General features: G+C 56.5%; 1 protein-coding gene across 1 annotated transcript; it reads left to right on the plus strand.

Annotated features, from left to right (window-relative positions):
• Positions 1–2,904: 2,904 nt before the first annotated feature.
• On the plus strand, positions 2,905–14,861 carry PYGM (glycogen phosphorylase, muscle associated). Its single transcript, XM_079104187.1, has 20 exons — positions 2,905–3,230; positions 4,202–4,303; positions 4,376–4,454; positions 4,538–4,641; positions 4,906–5,037; positions 6,257–6,368; positions 6,461–6,543; positions 6,845–6,988; positions 7,208–7,300; positions 7,514–7,660; positions 7,799–7,962; positions 8,240–8,354; positions 8,922–9,023; positions 9,451–9,598; positions 9,884–9,942; positions 10,061–10,202; positions 10,614–10,821; positions 13,961–14,095; positions 14,274–14,340; positions 14,452–14,861. The coding sequence occupies exons 1-20, from the start codon at positions 2,988–2,990 to the stop codon at positions 14,599–14,601; spliced, it is 2,529 nt and encodes an 842-aa protein (XP_078960313.1). The 5' UTR covers positions 2,905–2,987; the 3' UTR covers positions 14,602–14,861.
• Positions 14,862–15,057: the final 196 nt, after the last annotated feature.

The raw sequence follows: 15,057 nt of genomic DNA on the forward strand, positions 1-15,057 counted from the left end.
CATAAACATCCTCAACTTGGTTCAGGTGGAAGAGTGAGCTTCTGGGGTTAATGCCCCTGGGGCGCAGGGCAGTGGAGGAGGGTGGAGAGATGGGAAGCCAGAGGTGAGGTGAGACATGCTGGGCTGGGTTGTGCAGAAGGAAGGGGGGCCCTCTGATGGTGTCACCTCAGGGAGAGGAACCTGGGGACAGTCCAAAGGGCTTTTGTGCCACCCAGAAGGAAACAAGAGCAGATGCTCAAACGACCTGTGGGCTGGTTCGTGGAGTGCAGGAGGGTGAGCTGGGGTGGGAGCAGGGCCAGCAGCAAGCAAAGGACCACTAACTTGGTGTCCGTAAGGTGTAGGTGGTCTAGTGGGGTCAGGCCCTTGGCATAGGGGGGGTGAATCTTGGACACAGTAAGGGGCAGTGAAAAGTTGGCATGACCCAAGCATGCTGCCACCATCAGGGTGGTGACAGGCCAGATAATGAGCTACGGCTTGTCAGGTGGTGATTGCCAAGAAGTCGGCTCACAGGGCTGGGGATACAGCTCAGTTGGTAGAGTGCTTGACTTGCATGCACAGGGCCCTAGGTTCAATTCCCAGCACAGTGGGGGGGGGGGGGCAAGAAATTGACTCTGCCACAACCCACCAAGGGACAATGCAGGGATAATGCATGTCTGGGTCTCTCGCACATGTGGGGCTACACCAGAGGGTAGGTGCAGCCCTGTGCAAAGATGGGGATGGAATTGTGAAGGGGCTGCCAGGTGTTTGTTTCCATTAAAAATGGGAAGTAGCCGGGTATGGTGGTGCACACCTATAACACCAGCTCGGGTGGATCGGGCGCTCAAAGCCAGCCTCCACGACTTATACCCTGACTCAAAATATAAAAAGGACTGGGATGTGCCTCGTGGTTAAGTGTCCCTGGGTTCAATCCCTGGTAACAAAAAAAAAAGAGGGGGGGAATAGTGCCTCAATCCATGCATGAGGCACTGGCATCCGTCCCAGTCAAAAAGAAAAGTTACAGAGTTGTCCACTGTCTGCCCAGGTGTCTGTCCTGATCTCTTTGTGGAAATGGGGCCTCTCCACCCCTGAAACCCAAGCAGGGCAACACCCCTGCATCTGGGACAGGTGTAGAGTGGGGTCTTGGGAAGAGTGGAGGCCTTGCAGAAGGGCCTGGTCTGCCCAGCTCAGAAAGTTCTCGTCAACAGCCTGGCTGTCCTGAAGCAGGCTCAATAGCATCCCGCAGCTGCCCAGGCCTCTGACCTGCTTCTTTGGTCCTCGAGCAGAACAGCTAGTTCTTCCCCTGGACCAGCCAGCCTTTGAAATAGTACAAGGTCCTAGGTTCTGTTTACCCAAAGAACAAAAACAGTTTCCAAAGTCTGCCCCCAGGAGATTAGAAGGCAGCTGCTGGAAGGGGCAAGGTTTAATAGTCGGTTTGAGTGTAATTGGGGGGGGTGGGGGAGTACCAGAGACTGAACCCAGGGGCACTTAAGCACTGAGCCACAGTCTTTTGTTGTTTCAGAGACAGAATCTCACTGAGTTGCCGAGGCTGGCTTTGAGCTTGTGATCCTCCTGCCTCAGCCTCCTGAGCAGCTGGGATTACAGGCTCGAGCCCTGCCTGGCGAGAGTATGCATTTGATGGAATCCCAGGCTCAGAAAGTTAAAGCAACCAGTCCAAGGGCACCCAGCAAGTCTGTCACAGCCAGGACGTAAGCAACCCAGATTTTAGCAGGAAGGGCCTGAAGCCGACTGGAGGAAAGTGGCAGAGTAGACCCCTGTTTTAAGTGAGGTCACAAAGCCATGAATCCTGGCCTGCTAAATCCTTGCCCACTGTGCAGCCCCAGATAGGAGGAGTGGGTGAGAGGTGGCCACGTCACCTGCTGAGCAGGTGGGTCACAGGGAGACCTGGATGTCACTGACTGTCACCATTGAATGAGTCGGAATGCTGGTTTCTCCTGAACCCTCAGGACTACAGTTCCCAGGGACTCCTGCGCCAGGCTGGAAACCTCCGCCAAAGCTAGCCTGTAATCTGACCATCCCTCAGGGAAAGGTCACTTCAGAGCTCCTTGAGGGACAGCAACAGGGGGAGCTCAGAGTGGCTCGACTTTGGTGGGGGTGGGGTGAGGGCAGTTTCCCTGCCTCAGGCGAACCCCCCACATGCCACCTGCTGGAACTCAGGTCCTGGTCCCCCTGCTCACAGCTGCCCAGTGTCTTGAGTGCCAGCCACACCTCTTCTGTTCAAGGCACACTGACCCTAAGTTCTTGGCCCCTCTTGCTGTCGCATGCGGCTCCCCGTGTGCAGCCACCAACAGGCCCCAGCGCAGTTTCTCTGCTATGATAAACCTGACCAGAGGTTGTTCGAGCTGCCGGCTGCACCTCTGGGCAGATGTTAGAGCAAGGCTGGGGATGTGGCTTAGTGGTGGAGCGCTTGTCGAGCATTTGTGAGGCCCGGCTTCCATCCCCAGCACCACTAAAAGAAAAATGAGTGTAAAGCAGGCCCTCTGCTCCGGAGGGTACGGTGTGTCCAGAGCCCAGGACTGGGCCTCCTGAAACCTGTCCCCATGATGGCCCCAGCCCCTCGGCCTCTGCAGGTGTCACATCCAGCCCCACACTTCATCCGTGGCTCAGGAAAGGGGCTCAGTGGGGAGGCCTTAGCCCAGGTCGGTCTCCCAGGCCAGCACTGCCTACGTCATCTTGTCTGGAAACCTGCGAAAAGCAGGAACAGGACAGAAGACAAGTAGGAAGTGGGTCAGTACAGGCTGCAAGCAGGCCAGGCTGGGCCTGGTCTGGCCTGTGTGGAGCTGTCCCTCCCTCCCCTCCCCTCCTCTTGCCCCCAAAATAGCTCCCGGAGCCTCCTGGCCAAGACCCTCCCCTGGCAGGGGAGGCGGGGCAAGCCGCCCTGAGCCAGGCTTTAAATCCCTGCTGGGCCGGGGAGCCCCACTCCCTGGCTGGAAGTGCCTCAGAGGCTGCCTGTCCACTCGCCCCTCAGTCCAGCCCGCCCTCCCGCAGCCATGTCCCGGCCCCTGTCAGACCATGAGAAGAGAAAGCAAATCAGCGTTCGTGGCCTGGCCGGCGTGGAGAATGTGACGGAACTGAAAAAGAACTTCAACCGGCACCTCCATTTCACACTGGTCAAGGACCGCAATGTGGCCACCCCACGCGACTACTACTTCGCGCTGGCTCACACCGTGCGTGACCACCTCGTGGGGCGCTGGATCCGCACGCAGCAGCACTACTATGAGAAGGACCCCAAGGTGCTGCTGGGGGCACCCCGGGTGGGGAATGGGCTGGGATCCTGCCAGGGAGCCGGGAGGTCCTGACCAAGTGGCTGCCCCTTCCTGGGGCTTGAGTTTTCCATGACAAAATAAAGAGTCACCTCAGGGTCTTGGGGTTGGAGGGTCCAGGGTGCCAAGCAGAAAGGGTGAGACTGGGGCTAGGGGCTAGTCGGGGCTCAGGGCAGGTGGGCTGCTTGCAAAGAGTCTAGTGCCCACTTCAGGTTGGAGTGGCGGCTGATGGGCAGGAAGACTCCGGTGGCCTGGTTTGGGCCCTCCGTGGAAGGACATATCACTGAGTGTGTGTGGTGTGCCTGTACCACAGGTGGGGCAAGCCTGGGGAGTCTGGGAAAGCAGGGATCAAGTGTCTGGTGGGGTCACGGTAAATGTCAGCAACCCAACACCCCATGCCAGGGGTGGGGGAGGGGGAGGCGACCAGGAAATGGGGAGATGAGGCACTATCAGCATCCTCATGCCGCCTGTCTCTGTCCCCTTCTTGGCACTGAGGCTGAAGGGCCAAGGGGAACTGGGCACTGCATGGATGGGAGGCTGCAATCTCTAGCCCTGAGTCATTGTGTGACCTTGAGTAAAGGCCTCCTCTCTAGGCCTTGGCCTTGCCCTTTGGGGGAGCACTTAGAGGTGCTTCTCTACGTCCTGACCCCCTGTGGGCTATTGGGGTGTGTGGGTATGACTGAAGGGGTCTGCACCTGTCTCAAGCACCTCAATCCCTGAGGTAGGTCTGGCCAGCCCCATTCTCCAGATGGGGAAACTGAGGCCAGAGAGAAAAGGCACGTGTCTGAAGTCAAGGGAATGATGGGCCCTGAAGTCTGAGTGGGGACAAAAAAATTGGGGACAGAGATGGAACATACTGGGGCCTGGAAGTGGGAAAGGAAGGTGAGAGACTGAACACTGGTAGGTGACTCTGACTCCTCTCCTGTCCTCTGTCTGGACAGAGGATCTACTACCTGTCTCTGGAGTTCTACATGGGACGGACACTGCAGAACACCATGGTGAACCTGGCCTTGGAGAATGCCTGTGACGAGGCCACATACCAGGTGGGGGGCCTCTAGGACTTGGGGGGGCTTCCCTGCTGCACCTGGTCCTGACCACTGCCACCCCCTCTGCAGCTGGGCCTGGATATGGAGGAGCTAGAGGAAATCGAGGAGGATGCAGGGCTGGGCAACGGGGGCCTGGGACGGCTGGCAGGTGAGAGGGTGGCTTGCAGGGTTGGGCTGGGCAGAGGGTCCCTTCCTGCTGGGTCCCTGACATCCACTCCCTCAACACCCCAGCCTGTTTTCTGGACTCCATGGCGACACTGGGCCTGGCTGCCTATGGCTACGGGATCCGCTATGAGTTTGGAATTTTTAACCAGAAGATCTGCGGGGGTTGGCAGGTGAGCAGTTTGGCCCAGACCTTGTGGGGCCCGGTCATGATGGAGAGCTCTCCCATTTGGTCATCCAAATCCGGATAGGACCAGAATCAGCCAGCCTCCAGAGAAAGCCCCCCTGCCCCTCTCGGGTTGCCCCAGCCAGCTGGGGACCCCCATAACCTGTCGGCGTCCCTGGGCCTCTGCTCCTGCCCTGCCCCATGGCCCACCACGGCCTGAGTGCCTGAGTCTGACGCTGCCTTCTTTTGCCCGGACCTGCCTTCTGCTCAGATGGAGGAGGCTGATGACTGGCTTCGCTACGGAAACCCTTGGGAGAAGGCCCGACCTGAATTCACGTTGCCTGTGCACTTCTATGGCCGAGTGGAGCACACTAGCCAGGGGGCCAAGTGGGTTGACACACAGGTGAGGATGAAGGGGCAAGGGAGGAAGCGCCCAGACAAAGCGGGACACAGGGAAAGAGCCTGGGGCCATTGTACAACTGAGGGTGCCGAGGCTCAGAGAGGTTAAGTGACTTATTTAAGGTCAAACAGCCAGAGCCAGGAAGGTTGGAATGAGGATCACTGGGGGCCTAGGTTAAGAGAAAGACTGGAGGGAGGAGAGAGGTTGTCCCTGCTCCAGCAACACCTCTCCCAGCCTCCACTGCTCTCCACAACACAAGACTTATCAAAGGGCTCTCACAGCTACCTGACTCCCCTGCACACTGACCTGGGGGTACCGATGGAAGCAAAGCAGCAGTCTCGAAAGGGGTCAAGGGAGAAAACGAAGGCCTTGCAAGAGCAATTGCTCTGGTCACTCAGCAGCAAGTTACAGGGAGCCCAAAGTTAAGCCAGGCATCTAGATACCTGGTCCCTGATCTAGATCCCTAGATCCTCTCGCCGTGGCTGCAGGTCACCAGCCTCCAGAGGGGCCACACAGAAACCTCCATGCTTTCAGAAGTGGGCATTTGGTCCAGTGACAGGTTGAGGCCCAGGGCTGTGTGGCCTGGCACGTGCAGCGCTGGCTCCCTGGGGCTGTGCCGGCACCTTCCCTCTCCCAGCTTCTGGGGCTGACACCGTGCTCGCCAGGAGAGGCTGCCTCTTCCAGGGGGCTCCCTTGGAGGCTGGATGTGTCTTGGCACTGAGGCAGCAGCGGTGGCTCAGCAGCCATTACTGGTGCTTGCTGCTGTGGGAGGCTGCTCATCAGCTCTGATCAACCAGACACCAGACCTTTAGATAGACCTGACCTTTGTGACCCTTCACCCTGACCCCTGTGACCCTTCAGTCCGCCCCCCCCCCCCGAGTCCAGAGTGTCCTCTTGCTTTTGCTGAGCCCTGCTGCAGAGAGGCCACCCAGAGAAGCCCCACCTTGGGCTTCCCATAATACCCCTGAGAGAAGCTGTTAGGGGTGTTGGGGGAGAAGCTGGGGTTTCTGCTTCTTCTAGATGAGATCCAGAGAGGTTATGCTGTTTGCTCATAGTAACCCAGCTAATAAACGCGAGCACTGGGACCAGGACCTGGGGGTGGAGCCGGCAGAGTGCAGGGCGATGCCCTCAGTCCCCGTGAGCCACAAGCAGGCAGGTGCCCAGGGCTGGCCCGCCCCCACTGGCAGCCTGTCCATCTCCTGACCCAGAGCGCTCCACGCAGGTGGTGCTGGCCATGCCCTACGACACACCTGTGCCCGGCTACCGCAACAACGTGGTCAACACCATGCGCCTCTGGTCTGCCAAGGCGCCCAACGACTTCAACCTCAAGGACTGTGAGTTCATCTGTTGGTAGCAGCAGCCCGCCCAGCCCCTGCCTGGCTCATGCTCAGCCTCAGCCTGACCATGTCCCCACTTCATCCCTCAGTCAACGTTGGTGGCTACATCCAGGCTGTGCTGGACCGAAATCTGGCTGAGAACATCTCCCGTGTCTTGTACCCCAATGATAACGTGCGTTGCCCCCTGGGCTGGGGTCTGGAAGCTTGATCCTTGGGAACAGGGGTCAGGGGCACTCTCTGCTGCCTTAGTCTCACCCAGAGCATACTGCTGGCCCTGCGTGTCCTGCGTCCCTAGTCCCTACCAGGAGTTGAGTGGGAGGGCACCTGAGTCCTGAGGGAGGCAGGTTGGGTGGGTGGGTGTCCTGCTGACACCCACCTTACAGCCCCATTCCTGACACACTCCTGCACCAGCCTACCTGGGGCCTGGGGGCCTGCGCTTTAGGTCACGCCCCTTCACCCTGCACTGTCCCTAGTTCTTCGAGGGCAAGGAGCTGCGGCTGAAGCAGGAGTACTTCGTGGTGGCTGCCACCCTCCAGGACATCATCCGGCGCTTCAAGTCCTCCAAGTTTGGCTGCCGTGATCCAGTGCGCACCAACTTCGATGCCTTCCCAGATAAGGTACTCCCCGAAAAGGTCGCCACTTCGTCTGGCCTTAGCCCGCCTCACCGCTCTTCGTGGGTGAGGCGCGGCGGCTGCGGAGGCCCTGCACTCTTCTGTCTGCTGCCCAGGCCTTCTGCCCTCAGAGCACCTTGGCCCTGCTCAGCCACACAAGGGGCAGAGGCTAGTCGCCACAGCAGTTGGGTCGGGGCCCAGACTGACTCCAATGCCCTTCCATAGGTGGCCATCCAGCTCAATGACACCCACCCCTCCTTGGCCATTCCCGAGCTGATGAGGATTCTAGTGGACCTGGAGCGACTGGACTGGGACAAGGTGCGCTTCAGGACCCGCCCGCCCCTGAGCTGTGCTCCTTCTCGGCGTCCCCTTCCCAGACTGGAGGAGGACATGAGTTGAGGGGAGGGTACGGGCACAGGAGACCGGAGGTTGAGGGCCGGAAGCCGGCTCTGCAGTGGCAGGGCCCGTGGGCGCGGTGTGTGGAGCGCCTAGGCTCCAGCCTCCGTCCTGACGCCCCGCCTCGTGCACCAGGCCTGGGAAGTGACAGTGAAGACCTGCGCCTACACCAACCACACGGTGCTGCCTGAGGCGCTGGAGCGCTGGCCGGTGCACCTCATGGAGACTCTGCTGCCCCGGCACCTTCAGATCATCTACGAGATCAATCAGCGCTTCCTTAACGTGAGTGGGCGGAGCCAGGGGTGCCGGCCAGACCTGAGCCTTGGGCCCCGGAGGGCCTTGGGCCAGGCTGGGGCGGGGCGAAGGCACTAGGGACCCGAGTTCCTGGGTTCTGGTCCTAACTCGGCTCTTCTGGCACAGAGGGTGGCGGCTGCGTTCCCGGGGGACGTAGACCGGCTGAGGCGCATGTCCCTGGTGGAGGAGGGCGCGGTGAAGCGCATCAACATGGCGCACCTGTGCATCGCTGGCTCCCACGCAGTCAATGGCGTGGCGCGCATCCACTCCGAGATCCTCAAGAAGACCATGTGAGCCCGCTCCGCCACCGCGCCCCTCCTGGCTCCGCCCACCCCGCCGCCCTAGAGGACCCACCCCCTCTTCCCCGGTGGCCCCTTATGCGGGTGCTGTTCTTACACACACAGTGACCCCTTCCAGTACAGCCCTGTTTCTAGATCACCCCCTCTTAGGCTGAGCACCCCTCCTACCCCAGAGCTGCATCCCCCATTCTAGAAACTAGAGTAGAGTCCCCAGGGAAGAGAGCCCAGCAGGAGCCAGCGGTGACTCCCGTCCAACCTCATCCCGCAGCTTCAAGGACTTCTATGAGCTGGAGCCACATAAGTTCCAGAACAAGACCAATGGCATCACCCCCCGGCGATGGCTGGTTCTGTGTAACCCAGGGTTGGCAGAGGTCATTGCCGAGGTGAGAGGCCACAGTAGGGCCTGTAGGACCAACACAGGTCCCTTCAGGGATTGGCTGGGTACCTTGTGCAGGTAGCTCACTGTGCAAGTGCTCCCAGGTGAGGGCTGAAACCCATCCTCTATTGGGGTCCCCAAGCCAAGCATGTGCCTGGAGAGAGGGGCACCATTTCCTTTTCTGCATGAGCTGTGCTCAAGGGCTAATGAAGGCCAGCTACAGAGGTCAACCTGCAGGAGTTCACAGTCTAATGGAAGGGTCATCAACCGGTCACATCTGAAATGAGACTGTGAGGGGCAGGTGTCTGATGGAAGAGGCTCAAGGTTATACCAGAAAAGCCAGGAATCCAGGAGGGCCAGCTGTGTTCAGCTGGGTCAGCCATCAGAGGTCAAGGTTGGGAGGGGAGGAGGATGCACCATGCCCTCACTGGGAGGCTGGAGAGGAGGAGATGGGAAGGCTTCCAGAGCAGTCGGCTAGGGGGAGGAAGTGAAGTTGGCCAACCTCGAAGGAACCCTTAATGTCTGGAGGAAAGAGGTGGAGCGAGGGGGCTTGACTGACAGCCTGTTTCCACAGCGCATCGGGGAGGAGTACATCTCAGACCTGGATCAGCTGCGCAAGCTGCTTTCCTACGTGGACGATGAAGCCTTTATCCGGGATGTGGCCAAAGTGAAGCAGGTGGGGACCTCTGTGCCAGGGCTGGCATGTGGCCAGTGCAGAAGGACCCAGACACCTGAGTCAGGATGGCAGTTCAAGCCCATCTAACCTGCCAAACCCAGGCCTTTGCTAAGCGCTCCTTGGAGCTCTGGAGTCAGTGGTGGAAGGCAGCATCCGACCTCTTGGGAGAGTGCGGACATTGATTAGCGATGTCTGCCCTGGTGTAGGAGTGGATGAAGGTGGCAGGTGAGCCTCCTACCATCTACCTTCCTGATCCTGAGTGAAAGGAGAGACAGGACGTGAGGACTGTAGTTCTTTCTCTGTGTGTGGTGCTGGGGCTTGAGCCCAGGGCCTCAGGCTCGCAGACTGACACTATCCCGAGCCACATCTCCAGCCTGGATTTCTTGATGCCTGAAGGCTGTCGGTGAGCACCCCACTCTGCCTGCAGGAAAACAAGCTGAAGTTCTCCGCATATCTGGAGAGGGAGTACAAAGTCCACATCAACCCCAACTCACTCTTCGATGTCCAGGTGAAACGGATCCATGAATACAAACGCCAGCTCCTCAACTGCCTTCACGTCATCACCCTGTACAACCGTGAGTGGCAGGGACTCTGCCTGCCCCAGTCCTCCCTGCTGTGCATCTTCTAGCACCGTACCACACTGCTTGATCCAGAGCTTCTTGGGCCTGGTGACAACATGGTATTATCCCCATTTCATAGATGGGCAAATTGAGGCTCAGAGAGGGGGAAGTGACAGCCACAGAGCAGTAATTGCCCAAGTCAGGCCCACCGTCTCCCAGTCCAGGCCCTGCTGCCTAGGTGCTCTTAGGGGCTTCTACCGGAGGGGACAGCTGGCCTGCTTCATCCTCTTTTCTCCATAGGCATCAAGAAGGAGCCCAACAAGTTTGTCGTGCCCCGGACTGTGATGATTGGAGGCAAGGTGAGAAGCACAGACCAGAGCTGTGGGCCTTGGTGTCCAGGCCGAATCCACCTGGCTGGCTTGTGGGATGAAAGGTAAGGAACAGGGCAGTAGCTCTGACCCCAGACTGTGCTCCTAGGCCGCACCCGGGTACCACATGGCCAAGATGATTATCAAGCTCATCACTGCCATTGGGGATGTGGTCAACCACGACCCGGTGGTGGGAGACCGCCTCCGCGTGATCTTCCTGGAGAACTACCGAGTCTCGCTGGCGGAGAAAGGTGGGGTGCTATTGGCAGGAACCTAGGGAGGCTCTGAATACTTAGATCCCAGGAGTGAGTAGCACTGGCCATCTTTTGCTTGGGTGCTTGCACGTTAAAGAAGGTGCTGGAGAGGGTCAAGCTGCGAACACAAGAATGCTCCTTTAATGGTGGGACCTCAGGCAGTACAGGGTGAAATCTGGGGAGCTGGGTACTATTGGTGCCCTCAGGTCCCACAGTGGAGGGCTCAGGTTGGCTCCCAGATATTGGAGGATAACAAAAGGAGGGATGGGGGAGAGGGAGATTGGCTAGTGAGGACTAGAGGGATGGGGTGGAGGGGACGCTGAATCTGGCTATGCCCAGGGCCAGCCTAATCCAGCTGGGCTGGGGCCATTTCCCAAGTTGACCTTGTTCTCTGCTGCTGGCCTACAGTGATTCCAGCAGCCGACCTGTCTGAGCAGATCTCCACGGCTGGCACCGAGGCCTCAGGCACTGGCAACATGAAATTCATGCTCAATGGGGCTCTGACCATTGGCACCATGGACGGGGCCAATGTGGAGATGGCAGAAGAGGCCGGAGAGGAGAACTTCTTCATCTTTGGCATGCGGGTGGAGGACGTGGAAAGGCTTGACCAGAGAGGGTATGGGGTCAAGGGCTCCAAAGCTGAGGGTTCATGGGCAGGGGGCACCAACTGTGACTGTGGGAGTGCAGGGTTAGGAGGCAGGGGCATGCCTGGAAGGGCTGACCCAGGCTGTGCAAGGGCTTAGTTATGGCCCTCAGGATTCTGGAAAACTTTGGGGGAGCTTAGAGCTCCGAAGGTGAATGAAATGGGAAAAGAGAGAAGTAACACGGAACTAAAGAAAGAGAAAGAAAATGATGTCAACCCTGAGGGATAATATTACTCTGCAGTTGGAGGTAAAATCAAATCATTAGCTACCTGGAAATCATGGCAAAAAGAGAAAAAGAATAGTAGTGATTACAACTGTGCTTGTGGTCAGCAGCACAGTTATTTGAGCAGACTTTATTTTTACATAAATTTTTTTGCCCAGGCTGGCCTCAAACTCATAATCCTCCTGCCTCAACTTCCTAAGTATGTGGACTACAGGTGTGCACCCAGCTAAAATTTCATTTGTTCATTTTTGTGGTGCTGGGGAGCTAACTGAGGGCTCTCCACATGCTAGGTGAGTGCTCTACCAACGAGCTCTGTCACCAGCCTAAAACTTATTTTTTAAATATGATTTTTCTAATTACAAAAGTAATACTCCTCATTAATTAGAAAAATACAAAACAAAGAGTAAAAAAAAACTGTCACCCATAATCCCACACCTAGATTTAAAGCCACAGTTCCCTTTTTTATGCGTGTTTATATGCATATATAGTTTTTAAAAGTTGGGAATAAGGGCTGGGCATGGTGGCACATGCCTATAATCCTAGGGGCTCCAGAGGTTGGGGCAGGAGGATTGCAGGTTTGAAGCCAGCCTCGACAATTTAGCAAGGCTGTATGCAACCTAGTGAGACCCTGTCTCAAAATAAAAAATAAAAAGGGCTGGGGATGTGTCTCAGTGACTGAGCACCCCTGGGTTCAATCCCTGGTACCAAAAAAAAAAAAAAAAAAAAGTTAAATAAAAATTGGGGGGCTGGGGATATAGCTCAGTTGGTAGAGTGCTTGCCTTGCAAGCATAAGGCCCTGGGTTCAATCCCCAGCACCGCAAAAATATTGGGAATAAGGGGCTAGGGTTGTGGCTCAGTGGTAGAATGCTCACCGAGCATGTGTGAGGCACTGAGTTTGATCCTCAGCATGGCATAAAAATAAATACATAAAATAAAGGTATTGTGTCTATTTACAACTAAAAAATTTTTTTATTAGTTGGGAATAAAGTATGTAGAATTTTATGCCCCGATACCTTATTTGATATTGAAGAGACCTTTTTTTTCATACATTTTGCAGTCCTAGGGATTGAATGAAGGCTTTATACATGCTAGGCAAGTGCTCTACCACTAAGCTGTGTCTCCAGCCCTTTAATTGATATTTTAACACAGGGTCTCACCAAGTTGTTGATGCTGGCCTCGAACTTGTGATCCTTTTGCCTCAGCCTCCTGAATAGCTGGAATTACAGGCATGTGCCACCGTGCCTGGCTAGAGAGACTTTTTTTTTTTTGGTGCCAGGGATTGAACCCACGGGCGCTTAACCACTGAGCCACATCCCTAGCCCTTTTTTACATTTTATGAGACAGGTCTTGATGAGTTGCTTAGGGCCTCACTAAGTTGCTGAGGCTGAGTTTGAACTCGCAGTCCTCCTGCCTCAGCCCCTGGAGTCCCTGGGATTACAAGCGTGCCCCACTCACTGCACCTGGGCTTAATGACATTTTTCATGTCATTAGTTTTCAAAAATCTTTTAATATTTGTATAGTGCTCCATCCTAAGGATATGCCATATTATTATTATTATTATTATTTATTTTGGGGGGGGGGTACTGGGGATTGAACTAATGGGTGCTTAACCACTAAGCCACATCCCCAGCCCTTTTTTGTATTTTATTTAGAGACAGGGTTTCACTGAGTTGCTTAGGGCCTCACTGAGTTGCTGAGGCTGGCTTTGAACTCAGGATCCTCCTGCCTCAGCCTCTCGAGCAGCTGGGGATTACAGGCGTGAGCTCCACCACACCCAGCTTATATTATTTAACTCATTTCATATGGTTGGACAGGAAGGTTAATTTTGCCGGTTAGTCTAATCATTACCGTAATGAACAACCTTTCTCTCTGTCTTCATCTTTGATTATTCCCTTAAAAGAGCCACTAGAAGAGCTTTGCTTGCTTCCTTTTGTTTTGGTCGGAGTCTGAGTTCTTAAGGCTCTGGAACAGATTGCCAGATTGCTTTCCAGAAAGTTGGTTCCAGTGTACACTTCCCCCAACAGCTTCAGAGAGCTGGCATTCAGTGCCAGGAGACTTCTCCTGTGAGGCTTGACTCAAAGATTGGCTTTGTCCTTTGGGCAGGAAGGAGCTGTGGAACATTCTGAGCAAGGTCCCACATTTTTCAGACTAGGCTTCAGTACCGTTCTGGCTGCAGGATGGAGACTGGGCTGTAGGGGGTGGAGGGGGGACCCTGTGGGGCCAAAAGTCACTAAAGCAGGGCAGCACAGGGGCCTGGGATCAGACATCGTGGAGGAGGCCTTGGTTTCTGACTGGAAAGGGCAGGTAGTGAAGGAGACCCGGCTGGCCTCGGGGAGGGTTTCAAATGTGGGGTCTGGGGTATAGGATTGCCATCTCAGAAGTGGAGGAAAGATGGTACCGCCCACGATGAGCTGGGTTGGACATACCTGGGGACGTACCTGTTGGTGCCACCTGGAGCCCAAAGGCGAGGCCAGGGAGGGTTTGGGATGGTGGGGAGAAAGGATATTCACAGAGGTTTTTCCTTTTCTTTTATCCCCCTGGTGCTGGGGATGGAACCCAGGGCTACCAGGGAGCTGCGCACCCAGCTCGGGCCATTCATGGAGGAAAGAATCGTGGTGTGTGGGAGGAAGGGCTCTTGTTGGAGGCCTTGGCTCCAAGACTCACCTTTCCATCCAGGTTGAGTTTCCTCATCCACAAAGTGGGAGAGGAGGCAGGGAGCCGAGCAGAGGGACTTCCAGGGAAGGACTCCAGAGGGGCAGCAGCTCCAGGGGGTGGCAGCAGGCTATAGGCCTGGGGTTGACACTGAGGCTTGGAACTTCCTGGATCTTCTCTGGAGGAGGAACCAGGAAGCCCTTTCTAGGGAGCTGACCACGGCTCTGCCCTGGCAGGTACAATGCCCAGGAGTACTACGACCGCATTCCTGAGCTTCGGCAGATTATTGAGCAGCTGAGCAGTGGCTTCTTCTCTCCCAAACAGCCCGACTTGTTCAAGGACATTGTCAACATGCTCATGCACCATGACCGGTGAGCTGGCTGGCCAGGCAACCATGCAACTGGGGCTGCTGGGTAGGGCAGGGCTTAGGTGGGGGTGGGGAGGCTGAACAGGGTCCTGAGCAGCTGTGGCCAGGTTGTTTTGCAAGCAGCATCAGCGATCCACTGGGGCGAATGACCCAGAGCTTGCTGCCTCTCCTTTCCCTTCCAGGTTTAAAGTCTTTGCAGATTATGAAGAATATATTAAGTGCCAGGAGAAAGTCAGTGCCCTGTACAAGGTGAGAGGTCCTGGCCAGGGGTTGGCAGGGCGTTTATGGCCCTGGCTGGGATGAGGCAGAAGGTGGGGAACCTGCTTATGGAGTGACCCAGAGTTCCCCTTTTGCCTGCAGAACCCGAGAGAATGGACACGGATGGTGATCAGGAACATAGCCACCTCGGGCAAGTTCTCCAGTGACCGCACCATTGCCCAGTATGCCAGGGAGATCTGGGGTGTAGAGCCCTCTCGACAGCGCCTGCCAGCCCCTGATGAGAAGATCTGAGCCTCCAAACCAGACCCCAAACCTGCCCTTGAGTGTTTGCAATCCCTTGGGCCAGCTCCAGCTGGTCACCCTGAGAGTGGGCTACTGGAGTCAGGTCCTTAGGCCCCCTCCTGGAGTCCTCACTTTCTCAGCCTCTAGGTCCCAGCAACCACTGTAACTAAGGACACTGCCCTCTTCCTGTCTTTGGGCTCCCTGCCCCCTCCTATTTATGGGGTCTGACCAACTGCACCCACTCCCCAATAAATTGATTCTCCCTGGGAGCCTCCCTACTCTGTGGGAAATATTTTTAGCTTTTGGCGGGCACAACAGCAGCTGCGCAGTCACACTCTTAACCCTCCTACCCGGGCTCGGCAGGTGCGTCCCGGTTGGGGAGCGGCCGATGGGGGCGGGGCCTGCAACTCTCCCTTCGCCTAGCGTCAGCCTCCACGCCTTTCTTCCCACTGCTGTGTCCATACT

Source organism: Sciurus vulgaris (genome assembly GCF_902686455.1).
Source record: "Sciurus vulgaris genome assembly, chromosome: 11".
Lineage (NCBI taxonomy): Eukaryota > Metazoa > Chordata > Mammalia > Rodentia > Sciuridae > Sciurus > Sciurus vulgaris.

What these genes read in the sequence shown, in the direction of transcription:
- PYGM (XM_079104187.1), top strand. Translation starts at nt 2,988, where the DNA reads ATGTCCCGGCCCCTGTCAGACCATGAGAAGAGAAAGCAAATCAGCGTT. An exon ending in TGGCAGAGGTCATTGCCGAG is followed by an intron (nt 8,355 to 8,921) that starts GTGAGAGGCCAC and finishes CTGTTTCCACAG; the next exon opens with CGCATCGGGGAGGAGTACAT. An exon ending in ATGCTCATGCACCATGACCG is followed by an intron (nt 14,096 to 14,273) that starts GTGAGCTGGCTG and finishes TTTCCCTTCCAG; the next exon opens with GTTTAAAGTCTTTGCAGATT.